The sequence below is a fragment of the Heterodontus francisci genome, chromosome 1, assembly GCF_036365525.1.
Source record: "Heterodontus francisci isolate sHetFra1 chromosome 1, sHetFra1.hap1, whole genome shotgun sequence".
In the NCBI taxonomy this organism is placed as follows: Eukaryota; Metazoa; Chordata; class Chondrichthyes; order Heterodontiformes; family Heterodontidae; genus Heterodontus; species Heterodontus francisci.
This window is the reverse complement of record NC_090371.1, coordinates 44,010,012-44,026,626: the sequence shown is the minus strand read 5'-3', so window position 1 is coordinate 44,026,626 and position 16,615 is coordinate 44,010,012. Positions and strand designations below refer to the sequence as shown.

At 43.7% G+C, this 16,615-nt stretch overlaps 1 protein-coding gene across 9 annotated transcripts in view; it reads right to left on the bottom strand.

Moving 5' to 3' along the window:
- LOC137369084 (fibroblast growth factor receptor 3-like) overlaps positions 1-16,615 on the bottom strand; it is a 262,049-nt gene that overhangs the window by 171,090 nt on the left and 74,344 nt on the right. For all 9 annotated transcript variants that reach the window (XM_068029736.1, XM_068029727.1, XM_068029752.1 and 6 more), the window contains exon 3: positions 7,463-7,732. In XM_068029736.1, the coding sequence (XP_067885837.1) occupies positions 7,463-7,732 (270 nt within the window). The remainder of the gene's footprint in view (positions 1-7,462; positions 7,733-16,615) is intronic.

Below are 16,615 nucleotides of genomic sequence, written 5' to 3'. Positions count from 1 at the left end.
ACTTCCCAAGGTGCATCAGGGGAGTGTTTTCAAACAATATTTGATATCTAGCCACATAAGGAGATATTTGGTCAGATGACCAGCTTGGGCAAAGGGCTAGGTTTTAAGGAGCATCTTAAAGGAGGAGAGGAAGGAAGAGAAGCAGAGAGGTTAAGGGAGGGAAATCCAAGGCTCAGGGCCGAGGCAGCTGAAGCCACAGACGTCAATGGTAGAGCAATGAAAATTGGGGATGCACAAAAGGCCAGAATTGGAGTGTCCTCATGTCTTCATGCAAAAACCTAGACATTTGAGGGTGGGACTGCAATTTGAATGGGCTGATTATCACAGCTAAAACTGATTCTATCCTTTCTCAGCAACACAGAAGCACTTTGCAGTCATCAGGAATAAGAAGCTGGCTGATATTTCCTCTCTCTAGCCAAGGAGCACAGAAGCTAATGAAAGCACCCGACTGTGGTTTTAAACTCAGCAATGTCAGCACAGACTGGGAACGAGCATAGGATCTTTGGCTCCTAATGACTCAACAGCAAACAATAATGTGCTTTACTCAGGAAGCTACAAAGAACTTGAATGTATATTGCGCCTTTCACAACCTCTGGATATCCCCAAGCTCTTAAACAATGAAGTACTTTTGAAATACAGATGGCACCTCCAACAGGGCAGCACTCCCTCAGTAATGCGCTGAAGTGTCTTCCTGGATTATCTGCTGAAGTCCCTGCAGTGGGGCCTGAACTCACAACCTTCTGATGTGGAGGTGAGAGTGCTACCACTGAATCAAGGCTGACATGTAATGAGTGATACATCCTGCTATTGAATTAGTATTGTTCCTTTGTTACTATCAGGGACACCACTAGTCAGTACAGATCTTGATATGGTCACTCCTGATAAGACAAATAAATTCGCCAATCTTCCACAGGTTTGCAATAACAAACTTTAACTGTACGTGCCTGACAGATGCACACTTTAATGGAGCAGAACATGGTGAAAATTCTTTCAGAGTCTCTTTCATCAGTCACTTGATTAACTCCAGAAATACCTACCAACATTGTGCACATTGTTTCAATTGAAAGCAGCTGCTTGAATCACTTAGCAAGTTCAAGTGCAGCAGATCATAGTCCCGCCCGGTTAATATTTTGTCCCTTGTTTCAAGCACATTGTTGCTTTAAATCTGGTGATTATGGAAACAAATGACATTGGATCCACTTCTAGCAAAGGGGCTATGGGTCTGGAGATGTGGGAAGGCAGGTCTGTGAAGGAAGAGGGGTAGTTCTGGGCAGAAGGGCAAGTCTGGGAAGGAGGGGAGGAGCAAGTCTGGGAAGGAGGGGAGGAGCAAGTTTGGGAAGGAGGGGAGGCGCAAGTCTGGGAAGGAGGGGAGGCATGTTCGGAAAGGTGGGGGCGGGGGTGGCAGGTCTCTGAAGCAGGCAATTCACATGTGATCCAGAGTTCAGTTTTACGAGCAAAGGCTAATTTACTTCAGCAGGATTCCAAACAAAGGATTAATCTGAATATATAAAACGCCACCAGCCCAGCTGGTTTCAATATCCATATACTATAGTTAATTACTTTACAATCAGTCATCAACAACCGAGACAAGTGGAAACACAGGGCTCCTCAATATACTTGGCAATAAATTGGGCATTACATCACTTGCTCAGTATAAGCAAATCGTCGCCCTCTGCAGGAAACAGAATTCTCTCAGATCTTCACTGTTTGAAGACTCAATTAAAGGGACATTATCATTCCATTAGAAAAAGTGAGGGATTATGGTAAAATTTGGACCATTTTAATCTGTTACCAATAAGAGCCTGACGTCGGGAGTGGGGAAAATTTTAGAGTCCATTGTCAAAGATTTTATAGCAGAGCACTTGGAGAACAGTGGTAGAATTGGACAGAGTCAGCATGGATTACGAAAGGGAAATCATGCTTGACAAATCTACTAGAATTCTTCGAGGATGTAACTAGTAGAGTTGATGAGGGGGAGCCAGTGGATGTGGTTTATTTGGACTTTCAGAAGGCTTTCGACAAAGTCCCACATAAGAGGTTAGCGTGTAAAATTAAAGCGCATGGGACTGGGGGTAGTGTATTGCTATGGATAGAAAATTGGTTGGCAGACAGGAAACAGGTTCTTTTTCTGAATGGCAGGCAGTGACTAGTGGGGTATCGCAGGAATCGGTAAATGGGGTAAACCTTTCTCTACCGAGATGAGGAGAAATTTCTTCACCGAGAGAGTGGTGAGCCTGTGGAATTCGCTACCACAGAAAGCAGTTGAGGCCAAAATAATGTATGTTTTCAAGAAGGAGTTAGATATAGCTCTTGGGGCGAAAGGGATCAAAGGATATGGGGGGAAAGCAGGAAGAGGTTACTGAGTTGGATGATCAGCCGTGATCATGGTGAATGGCGGAGCAGGCTCAATGGGCCGAATGGCCTACTCCTGTTCCTATTTTCTATGTTTCTATGTAAGAGATTGAGTATGGAGCAAAACAGCAGCCTGCCAACAATTCTGGCACAATCTCCTCAATGCATTGAATTTTTGAAGCACTATGAGCCCAAGGTAATTAAGGATGAGGAAGCTATTCAAAGTTCCTCCATCCATGATGACACCTTACATCCATCCACTGCAGCATTCAATTGGTTGTTAAATTAATCCGGGATTTTCACATCCACTTTTCCACCTCAACTCGACTCAAACTCAAAGCCATACGATTCAAGGTGCTTGTATACCACAGAACGTTGGCAGGTGCTCAGTTCGCCCTTTGGTGCTGCACCTCTTCTGTCATTGGCCCAATGTTCAGCAAGTCGGTGACATTACAGGCCATGATTCAGTTGTTGGATTAAGGCAATCCTTCAAAATAAATGCAAGCACATAGCTCCCTGACATTTACACTCAATAGGAATAGGGTCTCCAAATTACACAGCAGAGGGAAGTGCAGCGTCCACTGAAATGTTATAAAAGAGAATGACAGGAGCCATTCTCCCTCTAAAAGATAGGCATGCATCTTTACAGCACCTTTCATGTCTTCAGGATGGAACAAAGCATTTTACCCCAAATAAGTTCTTTTGAAGTGTAGTCACTGTAGTAATGGAGGAAAGACAGCAGTCAATTTACACATTGCAAGCTCCCGCAAATAGTAATGTGATAATGATCCAATAATCTGCTTTAGTGATACTGGTTGAAGGATAAATATTGGTCAGGTTACCAGGAGAAGTTCCCTGCTCTACTTCAAAATATCGCCATGGGATCATTTACATCCAACTGATAGGGTAGATGGGGCCTCAATTTAATTTCTCATCCAAAAGACAGCACTCCCTCAGTACTGCAACCTAGGTTCATCAACAAGAACAATTTCATGGGTAAATTGGTTAACTACCTCCGGGCCCTAACTGTCCCTTTCTGTTTTCACCACTTTTAAGACTCAGTTATGGGGACATTTTCATTCCATTAGGAAAAGAATCTCCTCAATACATTGAATTTTTGAAGAGTCGGGGCATAAAATAATCACAGACGGGGAAGGCCATTCAAAGTTTTTCCATCAATGATGACACCTTACGTCCATCCACTGCAGCATTGAATTAATCCAGGATTTTCACCTCCACTTCTTCACCTGGAGGTCCATTCAGGTCTATTGGTCACTGTGTGTATATGAATAAAAACCTTTCTGTGTGATTCTAAATTTACCCTTTACTGTTTCGAACCTATTACTTCTTCGTCTTCCTTTTGCAATTTAGTTCAAGTAATATCCCATCAACTACATTACATCCTTGTATATTACCTCTCAAATACCTCCTTTCCAGGGTGAAAGGGCTAGGTTTCTCGAGCCTTTTCTTGTTTCTCAAACCTTTGACATAACAGATCAAAGCGTTCAGCCTTCAGTGCCTAAATGTCTCCCTTGTGTCTCAGTGACCACAGCAAACTCACAGTTTGTCATCATGTTGGAAGCAGGCTATTTGGTTACGATAAGAATTTGCAAATTCCTAAAGATATCCCTTTAAGCCTAACTAGGCCTATAAAAATTCCTTATAATTAAACATCGGTCCTCCAGTGTATTTATCCAATGAGTAGCTGAGCCACCCAGACTATGAATGTCTCTGTTCTGTGCTGATATAGTTGATCTCAGCTGAGGTGGCAGTAAGGGACTCGCCATTCCTGGGTTAGTGAAGGCAAAGCTGGATAAGGTTTCCACTCTTGATTGTTATCTAATGGCCCCCAGCTGGAAATGAAGGCATTATTGAACGAGGGCAGGTTTGACTTTGGTTGTGATCCCTCAGCTTCATTAATAGAATGATAATGTTGCTTTAGTCTGCCAACTCTCAACGTCAAGACTCACAAATGGAAAATTAGCATTTGAGTGAAGTGAAGAAAGGTAACAGGTTCCCATGGAGCCATGATCAAAGGGAAGAATCAAAGAGGAAAGAATGAGGTAAAAATGGGAGGGAAAAAATTGGACAAAAATTATATAATCTATGAGTATTGCTGAAAGTATTCACTGTACCTAACCTAAAGATCATATAGATAAATCAAAAACTACAGTTCATCATCTCAAAATTTGTACTAACTTCGTCAGAACCTACATTCATGTTCTACAAATCCTGGAGGTTTATATTTGTTTATGATACAACTTTGTTGAATCTATCAAGGGCCTCACCCCAATGTACCTCTGAAGCCTCCTGTCCTAATCTGTACCCTTTGATTCTCTCTGAAACTGCCGTCCAATGCTTCACTCCATCATTTGGAATGTAGCTTTCAGCCACTTTAGCCCTATTCTCTAGAACCTCCTAAATAAATGTGCTTTAAATACTCACTTTTAATAGTCTCCTTGAACACCTGCTGACCAGGCTTTTGGTCATCTCTTCTAAATCGTCTGCTTCTGCTCAGCGCCATTCTCCTCTTGGAGGAACTTCATGTTTATTGTCATCAAAGGGATTATACAGAATGCAAACTTTTGTTCTTTTGATTCATCAGGGGTCACTTTCAACTTTACTGCCTGGTCAGTAACATGACAGAGTGGATCACCTGCCCTTTATAGAATCCACCAGATTTATATTCCATTGATTTCAACAGAATGAAAATCAGCTGCCTGATCTAATCTGCCAGGTTACTGTCCATTCAACCAAGTTGAAAATGACCCCCACTAGAGTCAAACACTGTTACAATAGTAGCGTTCATTTCCAGATTCCAAACTTCGTGAGAGAGTTATTAAAGCTCAGATGGTTGTTGTAGAAAACTTGCGGTTTTAGATTATAGAGTGACATTAGACTTCACACTTTTCCCATAGACCATTCGCTTTTTAAAAAAAAAAGATCTAGGTAAGTTGTTACTTGTCACATTGCATCTTTGTTTCCCAGACAGACTATTCCCTACATTAGAACAGTGACTTTGTTACAAAAGAACTTCTCTGGCTGTAGAGTGCACTGGGAAGTCCTGATCTTGTACAAGGTGCTGTAGGAACGCAAATTCTTGCCAATTGATCTAACTGAATGGTGAAAAAGGCTCATGGGGCTGTTCTGATGGTCCTCACTCTCTTTGTCAATATCACCTAGATGTTGATAGGACAGAACAGGTGCTTTACTCTAATCCTGACCATGCTAATCCTGATGCAGGAACATGTGACTCTGACACTTGTGAACAACTGTAGTGGAGAAGAAAATCCTTTCCACCCGAGGGACATCCTTCATCCAACTGAATACAAATATTCACCCCTTGCCTCCAAAATCAAAGATGACCTATCTTGATGACTTAGCTAGTTAAGGCAAACAAACAGTGAAGGCCCCAGGTTTGCTTCCCTGGCTGGATTGGTGGTACTGCAAGAGAACACAGTTACAGAGGAAAATGTTAGATCCATTTCTGATGGCTATTCCAGCAAGCCTGGGTGTAAGTGAGTAGCTGAGGCTAATGAACTATGATGCGAAGGCAATGTGTGGGCTCTAGGTGAGGACAAGATCCAGATCAACTGTTCAATCCTTTGTAGTTGAATAATCTAACAGCACTCTAATAGCCATTTGGATGAGAAGCTGAGGGATGAATGGTGCTAGTGGCATTGTATCCCATCAAAGTGGGGGAAGGGATGAACATTGGTGCAGAAAATAAAGTTTATTTCTTTAGTAAATTCTTGTTGAATATTTTGCAGAGCAAGTAGCTTTTAAAAATGTATGTTAAGACTTACCATTAAGCTCTTTTTGGCTACACTTCTCAGCATGACCTTGTTGCTGTATTTCCCTGCCCCGAGTGTCTATTCTTGACACTGCTCATTGTCAATTAGATAAACAGCTTCCAAGGTATTTGATTACAAAATAATATGGCCTTTTAGTGATTTCTTCATCTTTGCCTGACAACATCTGATGTAAAGCCACAATGTACACCTCCCTAGGGTGCGAGTACTCACTGCTCAGGCTAATGCACTCTTACAATTTATCTGGGGGCAGTAACCAAGGCCTTGACAATGTCGAGAGATAGAAGCAGCCTCGAGATACGTTCTCACTTTATTTACCTCATAAGAATTGCATTGCCTTTTTGCACCTTACATGCAGGGAGAAAGAAACATTTTAAACTTTGCTTTATTTCAGGTCTTTAAGAATATTTGAAATGAGCAGAATGAAACTTTCCTCATGAGTCCCCACCATTTGAATGTTAAGCTAATATTTAAATAATTAGCACTTGAAAGTGGAGCCTTTGCAGGTCGGTTCACTTCAAGTCTGAATCTTTCCAGTGTAATGACATCAGCATAATAAATATGACAGGTAAGTAATCCTGAGAGATGTGGGTTTCTTTTCCATACAAGAAGTGGTTGCATTCAACTTCTTTTTTTCAATTTTCTCTCTAGGAAGTTTTGACTCCCACTGTAGTATTGTTCCATAGGTGTCGGCAGCTCTGCTATCTCACCCAGGTAGCCATTTGTTAAGTCTGATGGTGTTCTCATCTGACATTCATAAATTAATTTTGTTTCTTTATTCATTCTTAAGATGTGGGCATCACTGGCCAGACATTTATTGCCCATCCATAGAGTGACCTGTTTGGCCACTTCAGAGGACATTTAAGAGTCAACCATGTTGATGTGGGTCCGGAGTCACATATAGGCCAGACCAGGTAAGGATGGGAGCTTTTCTTCCCGAAAGGACATGAGTGAAACAGTTGGGGTTTTAATGGCAATCCAACAGTTTCATGGATCAGTTTGCAGATTCTCAAACTGTTGTGGTTGGATTTTAATTCACAATCACTGGATTATTAGTCCAGGCCTCTGGAGTACTAGACCAGTGACTTAACCACTACAATGCCATGCCCAGTGGCTTTCTTTATCCTTTCCAACCCAGAGGTGCTGCAGCTAACTGTAACCTCCGATGGGCTGGCTGCCTTGCAGAGGTCAGGTAACTTGGCATAGAATTGGAGACCTATTGTTCTGTATTGCTCAGTATCATTAGAAGGCCATGTATTTAGCACAAACACAGCTGTGGTTTGACAGTTAGCACTCACCTGCGACTTTTATTGTGAAGTTGCTTAGAATCTCATTGGTGCCCCAGAGTTTGCAGGAGTAAACCCCTGAGTCATTGTATGAAATGTTGATAATTTTCAGGTTTCTCTGTCCGACGTGGGTTCTGTTGTTGGGCAGTATGCTAAGTCCATCTTTTAACCATACCATAGCCAGCGAAGAACCTTGAGAACTGCAAGTCAGATCCAGGGTGTCTCCATTGCCAAGAATGAACTCCTCTTGAATGGTGCGCTGGCTTCCTAAAGACTCTGTGCCTGAGGAGAAAGCAACATGGTTTTAAAAGATAATTTATTGAAAAGTTTAACTTTCTTATTTGTTCCCCCAACATCCATTCACAGTCTCCACAAATGTCATTTCTGGGTCAACCGACAGAGACCCTATTCCATGTCGCTTCCCACCTTTCCTAAAAGGTGACCCGGCTGACACATTACCCCTCAAGAAGATACTAAGGCCAGAAGACACGCAAGACCAAAATTGAAACCCCTCTTGTGTTGTGAGATCCCAGAGCTAGGTTTTCACCCATAAAACGGATACCCCTTTCCCTGTGCCAGTTTTTGTGTACAGTACAGTTTTGGTCTCCTTACTTAGATTAGAGATACAGCACTGAAACAGGCCCTTCGGCCCACCGAGTCTGTGCCGAACATCAACCACCTATTTTATACTAATCCTACACTAATCCCATATTCCCAACAAACATCCCCACCTGTCCCTATATTTCCCTACCACCTACCTATACTAGTGACAATTTATAATGGCCAATTTACCTATCAACCTGCAAGTCTTTTGGCTTGTGGGAGGAAACCGGAGCACCCGGAGAAAACCCACGCAGACACAGGGAGAACTTGCAAACTCCACACAGGCAGTACGCGGAATCGAACCCGGGTCCCTGGAGCTGTGAGGTTGCGGTGCTAACCACTGCGCCACTGTGCCGCCCATCTGCATGATAAATGGGTCAGATTTAGCTAAATCTGACCCATTTATCATGCAGATGGAATTAGTCAGCAACTGGGAACCACGTGTGTGAGAGGTTTGCATATGTGCAGTTTTTTGGTCTTGGACATGACTTTAATGCCCCTTGACATGCCACTGGCAGAACTATTTGTAGTGACTGCTGCCTGTAGTTTGGCACATAAGACACATTCTTGAAGGTTTTGTAGACACGGTGGGTGCCCCCAAAGTTTCTGCCAATGAAGGCAACCCTATGGTAAAAATGGACCATTAACTGGCAGTGCAAAAGTAACAATCTCTATTTAACTTCCCAGCACACTTCTAGTTATTTTCACAAATCATATACAAGATGCATTTCAGTGTTTGCCCTATAACTACCACATACACTCAGTCACAACTCATGCCCAGTTTTCCTTCCACTCATGCAATGAACAGTCACATATTGCAGCAAGAAGTTGCTGGGGAAGTTTGAGGGGGGAGGGGGGGTGTGCTGTGATATTCCAACAATTTACATCAATGTAGCAACTTTAATGCAGAAAAACACTCCAAAGGGCTTAACAGAAGCGACTAAGACTTGGCCAGTGAGCTGGTTCTTAAGGAGGGTCTTAAAGGAGCAGGAGGCGTTGCAGAGGCGGACAGGTTTAGTGAGGGAATTCCAGAGTTTAGAGTTCAGATGGCTGAAGGCATGTTGATGGTGATAGAGGGAGTAATAGATGGGCAAGAGGCTAGAGTTGGCAGAAAGCAGAGCTTCCACAGGTGGGGAAGGTTACAGAGATCGGAAGGGGTGAGGCCATAAACCGAGGATGAGAATTTTAATTTTGAGGTATTTGGGGACTGGGAGCCAATGTGGGTCTGAAAGAACTCTCTGTTTAGACTACACGTGAAGAATCCTTACTTATTTGATTCAATATCTTTGGGGGTCAAGGGGAGATTAACGGGGGGAAAAAAAGGAACAGTACACTCATGAGGGAAAAGCATCAATTACATTTACAGTACTTTTAATAGCAAAGTAAGCAGTAGATCCTTTAGGAAACACATCTGCTGAATCACAGAGTGGTCTGTTAATCCTATGCTTTACGATAGCTGATAAGCAGCAACCAATCTGTTTTAGATTTTTTTACATGAATGTTAATTCGCTGCGATGAACAGTTGGCTAGGCCACGTCTCGTGAATCTGGAAAGCCTCTCACTGCAAGCTTCCATTATGCTGATTAGTCTCCTTTGCTATGGTGCATCACCGTACAAGATTGCGCATAGCAACTCTAACCCATCTACTCACCTAAACAGACCTGAGAGGATACCATCCATACTAAAATAACTCAAGTACCTAATTGTTGAACAATATTAATATAATTCAGTGGCATCAATATATACTATCTTAATTTGGGATTGGGATTGCAGGAAGAGATTGAGTAGACTTGTTTGTAATCTTCCAAAATTCCCTGGATTCTGGAAAGCTCCCAGCAGATTGGAAAACCGCAAATGCAACGCCCCTATTCAATAAGGAGGGAGACCAAAAGCAGGAAACTATAGGCCAGTTAACCTAACAGCTGTCATTGGGAAAATGCTGGAATCCATTATTAAGGAAGTAGTAGCCGGACATTTAGGAAATCATAATGCAATCAGGCAGAGTCAACATGGTTTTATGAAAGGGAATTTGTGTTTGACAAATTTATTAGAGTTCTTTGAGGATTTAATGAGCAGGGTGGATAAAGAGGAACCAGTAGATGTAGTGTATTTCCAAAAGGCATTCGATAAGGTGTCACACAAAAGTTTACCGCACAAGATAACAGCTCATGGTATTGGGGGTGATATATTATCATGGGTAGAGGACTGGCCAGCTAACAGGAAACAGAGAGTCTGAATAAATGAGGCATTTTCAGGTTAGCAAACTGTAACTAGTGGAGTACCACAGGGATCAGTGCTGTGGCCTCAGCTATTTACAATCTATATTAATGACTTGGGTGAAGGGACTGAGTCTATTGTAGTCAAGTTTGCGGACAATAGGTGGGAAAGCCCTGTGGTGGAGGGACTGGAGGCGGGGGGGTGCGGGAAAATAGTAGGGAGCTGCATTGGGATTCCCGCCGCTAAGGAAGTGGATCACCTGCCTGTAGCATGGAGGCGGGCAGGCAATTTAAATAGTTAAGGCCCAAATTCAGGGCAGCTTAGCAGCACCGCCAGCATTTTGCTAGCAGCAGAGTGGGGAGGTCGCCTTGGAGGTGGCCTTCCTGCAGCAGTCCCAGGCGCCATCAGAGGCAAAGGCTCCATCCCCCAAGGAAGAGGGCCACAGGCATCCCATACAGCCTCAACAATCCAACTGGAGGGATTTCCCCTCTAAACCAAAGGGATTGTTGCCTTTCCACCTTTGAAATATTTAATTATTTTGACTCCTCTGAGGGTCCCTCCATTTTGAAGCAGCCACTCGGTCTCCTGCCTGCCTCAGTAGCACCTGCCTCTCCTGATGGAACTACCAAGGTTCTGGAGCTGCCGGCCTGTATTTGGGCCAGCAGCATCGGGAACCTGCCCAACAATGAGCGCAGTGGCAGCCAATTAGGAGGTGGCCTCTGGGGAAATAGCTCCCCTGGTCTGGCTCCTGGCTAGTGTGGGCTTGGGATCCCCATTTGGGGTCCTGAAGACTGGGAAAATCCTGCCCAAAGAGTCTGCAAAGGGATATAGATTAAGTGATTGGACAAAAAAATTGACAGATGGAGTATAATGTGGGCAAATGTGACATTATCCACTTTGGTAGGAAGAATAGAAAAGTGAAGTATTATTTAAATAGAGAGAGATTACAGAATGCTGTGGTACAATGGGATCTGGGTGTCCTTGTACATGAATCACACAAATTAGCATGCAGGTACAGCAAGTAATTAGGAAAGCAAATGGAATGTTGGCCATTATTGCAAGGGGGATGGAGTATAAAAGTAGGGAAGTCTTGCTACAACTGTACAGGATGTTGGTGAGACTGCACTTAGAATGTAGAGTTTTGGTCTTGTTATTTAAGGAGGGATATACTTTTCATTGGAGACAGTTCAGAGAAGGTTCACTAGGTTGATTCCTGGGATGAAGGGGTTGTCTTATGAGGAAAGGCTGAGCAGGTTAGGCCTATACTCACTGGAGTGTAGAAGAATGAGATTGTTCAAACGTATAAAATTCTGAGGGCGCTTGACAGGGTAGATGCTGAGAGGATGTTTCCCCTCATGGGGGAATCTGGAACTAGGGGGCATAGTTTCAGAATAAGGGGTCTCCTATTTAAGACAGAGGTAAGGAGGAATTTCTTTTCTCAGAGGGTCTTTGGAATTCTCTATCCCAGAGAGCAGTGAGGGCTGGGTCATTGAATATGTTCAAGGCTGATGTAAATGGATTTTTGAAGAATAGGGGAGTCAAGGGTTATGGGGAATAGGCAGTAAAGCGGAGCTGAGGCCAAGATCAGATTGGCCATGATCTTATTGAATGACGGAGCAGGCTCGAGGGGCCTTATGGCCTACTCCTTCTCCTATTTCTTGCGTTCTTATGGCACCAGGAAGAAACTTAAGCCATTATATGTGCTTAAGGAACACTAAATAGTTCGAAGGAAAACAGCTATGGGTACATCTGTCAACATGTAATCACCAAGCTGTATATTTTGGCCCATATGCTCGTACAATCCAACAACTCAGGAATATGCCTAGACAAAGGAAAACAAATAAAACAGAGGTAACATAAAGCAGCCTTTCATTCAGGCACAATCTCCTATACATAGCAAACACTATGTTGTTGCATTTTGTATGTATTTTTTTAAGAGCAATAAGTGCTTTCTTGAAAGGGTGCAATTCTGTTAGGCTAGCTATGCTCAAATATTTTTTATTTACCGGAATACCAGTATATTAGAAAAACAATTTTTTTTAAATTTCAAATGAGTCCTCTTAAACTCGACACACAGCTGAAGCAATTCACCAGCCAGTGCCCAGGATCATTCTTCATTCTGACAGCGATTGGCACAGCCAGTGGTTCAAGAAAATGCAAATGATTCCATCTTGTACCATGCAAATCTGTGCAGCTAGACACAGTTTGACAGCGGTTTGTGTGTGAAAGGGGAAGACCGGGAGATGGCATGGGGAAGGCGAAGCATCGAGGATTAGAATCTTAAGTCGCTGAGGCCACATTTTTCTTGTGCTTGTTCCAGTTTCCTCAGCTGTTTTGGTGAACAGCGTGTACTTTCTGCTCGTTTTGTTCTGTACAAAGATTCATTGATTCCCCCCACCCCAATCCTCCCTTTGTATGTTGACTTTGATAAATGCTATTGTTATGATGGTGATATAAGTCCAGGACAGTTAGCCCAGCTCAGTATGATCAGCCAAACACCAAACATAAACCTGGGAGCTGGCTCAACTTGAATATGCTGCTTGCTCATCCCAACCAACGGTAATGTGGTGACATAGCCTCCTTTCACACTGCCTGATTTACTATTGGCACACCGTTATGGAAAATAAAGCAAATTTGAATCCCAAGGTTGAATGGTCAGTCTGCTCACTTCCCAACTAATTTAAAAAGATACAAATCACTGACTTGTCTTTTCCGCACAGTTTTGATCAACACACAGCTCGAGCTCGTACACTTCAGCTCCCTGGTAGTTCAGTGGGTACAGGTCCTGCCTGATGTGGAACTAAGCTTGCACTCGAGGAAGTTCCTTGGTTCAGTCCTAGTCTACATGCTTCCCCTTGGCAACACCATACGGTGTTGGGCTGGATTTTGTGTAGGTGGCAGGGCTCCCGACACCAGGCTGAAAAGGCGGGGGCAACCACGACTCTGCCTTTTCCTGCCCCTCTCCCCTCAGAGCGATCCTGCAGTCTTTTTCTAGTTTCACGAGCCAGGATCCCCATCCCTTTAAAGACGGGGATCCTGGGATTTATAAGTAGTGCAGTACAAAAGCAAGGACGTCATGGTGAACCTTTATAAAACACTGGTTTGGCCTCAACAGGAGTATTGTGTCCAATTCTGGGCAACACACTTTAGCTGGAATGTGAAGGCATTGGAGAGGGTGCAGAAAGATTCACGAGAATGGTTCTGGGATGAGGGACTTCAGTTATGAGGATAGATTGGAGAAGCTGGGGCTGTTCTCCTTAGAGAATGTTGAGAGGAGGTTTAATAGAGGGGTTCAAAATCATGAGGGGTTTGGACAGAGTAGATAGAGAGAAACTGTTCCCATTGGCAGATGGATTGAGAACCAAAGGACTCTGACTTAAAGTGATCAGCAAAAGAACCAGAGGCAATGTGAGAAAAAACATTTTTACCCAGCAAGTGGTTAGGTTCTGGAATTCACTGCCTGAGACTGTGGTGTATGCAGATTCAATCGTGGCTTTCAAGAGGGAATTGGATAATTATCTGAAGAGAAAAGATTTGCAGCGCTACGGGGAAATGGGAGGGGATTAGGATTAGCTGAGTTGCTCTTGCAGAGAACAGGCACGGACACGATGGGTCGAATGGCCATCTGTGTTGTAACCATTCTACAATTCTATGACCATTGGCAACCATACCTTTTGCTGCCTAGGCCATAATCACTTGAATTCTGTACCATGTCTTTTTCTTTTGGGCCTCCTTATCTCGAGAGACAATGGATATGCGCCTGGAGGTGGTCAGTGGTTTGTGAAGCAGCGCCTGGAGGGGCTATAAAGGCCAATTCTGGAGTGACAGGCTCTTCCACAGGTGCTGCAGAGAAATTTGTTTGTTGGGGCTGTTGCACAGTTGGCTCTCCCCTTGCGCCTCTGTCTTTTTACCTGCCAACTACTAAGTCTCTTCGACTCGCCACAATTTAGCCCTGTCTTTATGGCTGCCCGCCAGCTCTGGCGAATGCTGGCAACTGACTCCCACCACCATGTGTGTCTCTTTTAAGACGCTCCTTTAAACATATCTCACCTGAGCTAATATCTCCCATGTGGTGTCAGATTTTGCCTCATAATGCTCCTGTGAGGCACCATGGGACATTTTACTATGTTAAAGAGACTATATAAATACAAGTTGTTGTTGTAGTCTGTGTTACTTTAGCTGAGATGATCTCAGGCAGGTGACTGTTACAATTGGCGTCACTGCCCTTGGTCTAGGGATGGGGGAAAATGAACCAGGTCGACACTGCTGGAAATGCCCAAGTGGGCATTGGGTGAGAATAGAATCAGGCCCAGCTGCGATGCCCGCACTCAGTGGAATGTCATGGCGACCCTCACTGTGTGGGCTTGCTCATAAAGAATGGAATGGTGGGCAAGGTATTCAAGTGTGGCAAGTGCTGGTGGATCTGTATCACAGAAATAAAACATCTTATGCTTTTAAGCATCCTGGAAACCCCACTGGATCAAATCACTGAAAACCTGACAGAAAAGGAAGAGCAGCAATTAGCTGCAACTCTTCTTGCATCATTTTGTGATCTTAAGTTTTTTTTATTAACCTCCTCTCAATGCACTCTCATGTTCAAACACATTGATTGTACTGTTAAACTGGTGCCAGAACAAAGTTAGCACAGGCTGTACTACTGGCAGCATTATCCACCCCATCCTCCCAAACCAGGGAGGTAAAACCAGCTGGAGGCACTCAGCCTTTAACTGGAGATGTGGGTATTAAACCAGTGCCACTGTTCATAGGAACATAGGAAATAGGAGCAGGAATAGGCCATTCACCCCTCCAGCCTGCTCCACCATTCAACTAGATCATGGCTGATCTACCTCAATGCCATTTTCCTGCACTATCTCCAAGTCTCTTAAGCCCATTCATCTTGAATAAGTCCAACGAACAAAGGACACCCACTGTGGTGTCTTGAAGTCACTATACAAACACTGTGCTATACAGTGTAAAATGGTGCAAACTACTCTGCCACATCCTCAGACCGAACCAAATACAAAGCATTATAAAGTACTTACAGCATAGAAACAGGCCACTTGGCCCAACAGGTCCATGCCAGTGTTTAGGCTCCACTTGAGCTTGACTATGTTACTGCTGGTACCTATATAAATACACTGTAAACATGAATCTGCCCATTCTGTTGATAGTATAGTTTTTGAGACCTTAACTATTACTGCAGTATTTCAGCATTCAATTCTCTCCTACAGGACTGTAATAATCACTGGACTAAGGGAGGTGTGGGATGGAGTTCAGGAATAGGACATTGTTCACCTCCCTAACCCAGGAAATATACAGACTGAGTTGTAACAATGCCAATGTCCAGTGTGAATCACAAGCCTGGACAGCCCCCAGGTTTATTCCCAGTCATTACTGATAAGTTAAGGATAGTAGAGGCACTACAACTAGCGTCAATTCCTCCAGGTAATGGAGGGAAAAATATACATCAGCCAGATTCCTGATCCTAACTGTTGTCCAGTCATTCGTCCCCACCTCCTGCTGGATGGGGATATATATGGACAGCATTGAGCTTGGGCTATAATGCTCCTCTCAAGTGTTGTCCTCGAGTGTGTTGGGGGAGGGGGAAAACCATTCAAAAATAAAATGGTGAAAGGCCCTGCTAGTGCAAAGGAAAACAATCTAGTGTAAGAACAGGGTCCCTTCAAAACTATATGCAAATAATGCTCGAGTACCAAAACAAAGGCTCAAGGAGTGGGAGCAAAAGTGTTGTTTGTCTCAGCCTGGGCAAGGAGCGACTGGGAGATAATATCAACATAGACGCAAAGGAAACTTTGGGAAATACTAGCTTTTGACTATTTCTGTTCTGTAATTGTAGGATGAAGCCTAGGATTCCCCTTGAGGAAATCTCAGCCATGCCAAGGGTGCTGAGAGTCAAACGGTTCTCTACAGGGTGGGGAGAATCAGCTGGCAAGGCATTAACAAAAACTCCACCTAGTTTTGCTCTATTGGTGATTACACCAAGGTAAAGAACATGCTGGTGCCTTTTGTATCAAGAGGCCACACAGCCATGACGGCTGTCAAGGTTTCCCGTAGCTGCTCACTGGAGCATTGGTCATGATCAAGGTTGGAATAACCTGCTTGATTTGCCTTCCTCCTTGAGGGAGGTGCTTCTGGATCCCCTCAGTGGGGCTCAGGTTAGGAACTGAGTGGAATGCTGGGCTGAACCAAAACCCTTGGAAGTGACTGCTAGCGATTGAATGTTTAGCACCATCACGTCACTATTACCGGCACTGGCCAAATTACAATCTGTGCAGAAGAAAGGATCAGAATTCCAAGGTGCCGGAAGTAAAACCCTCTGCCTCT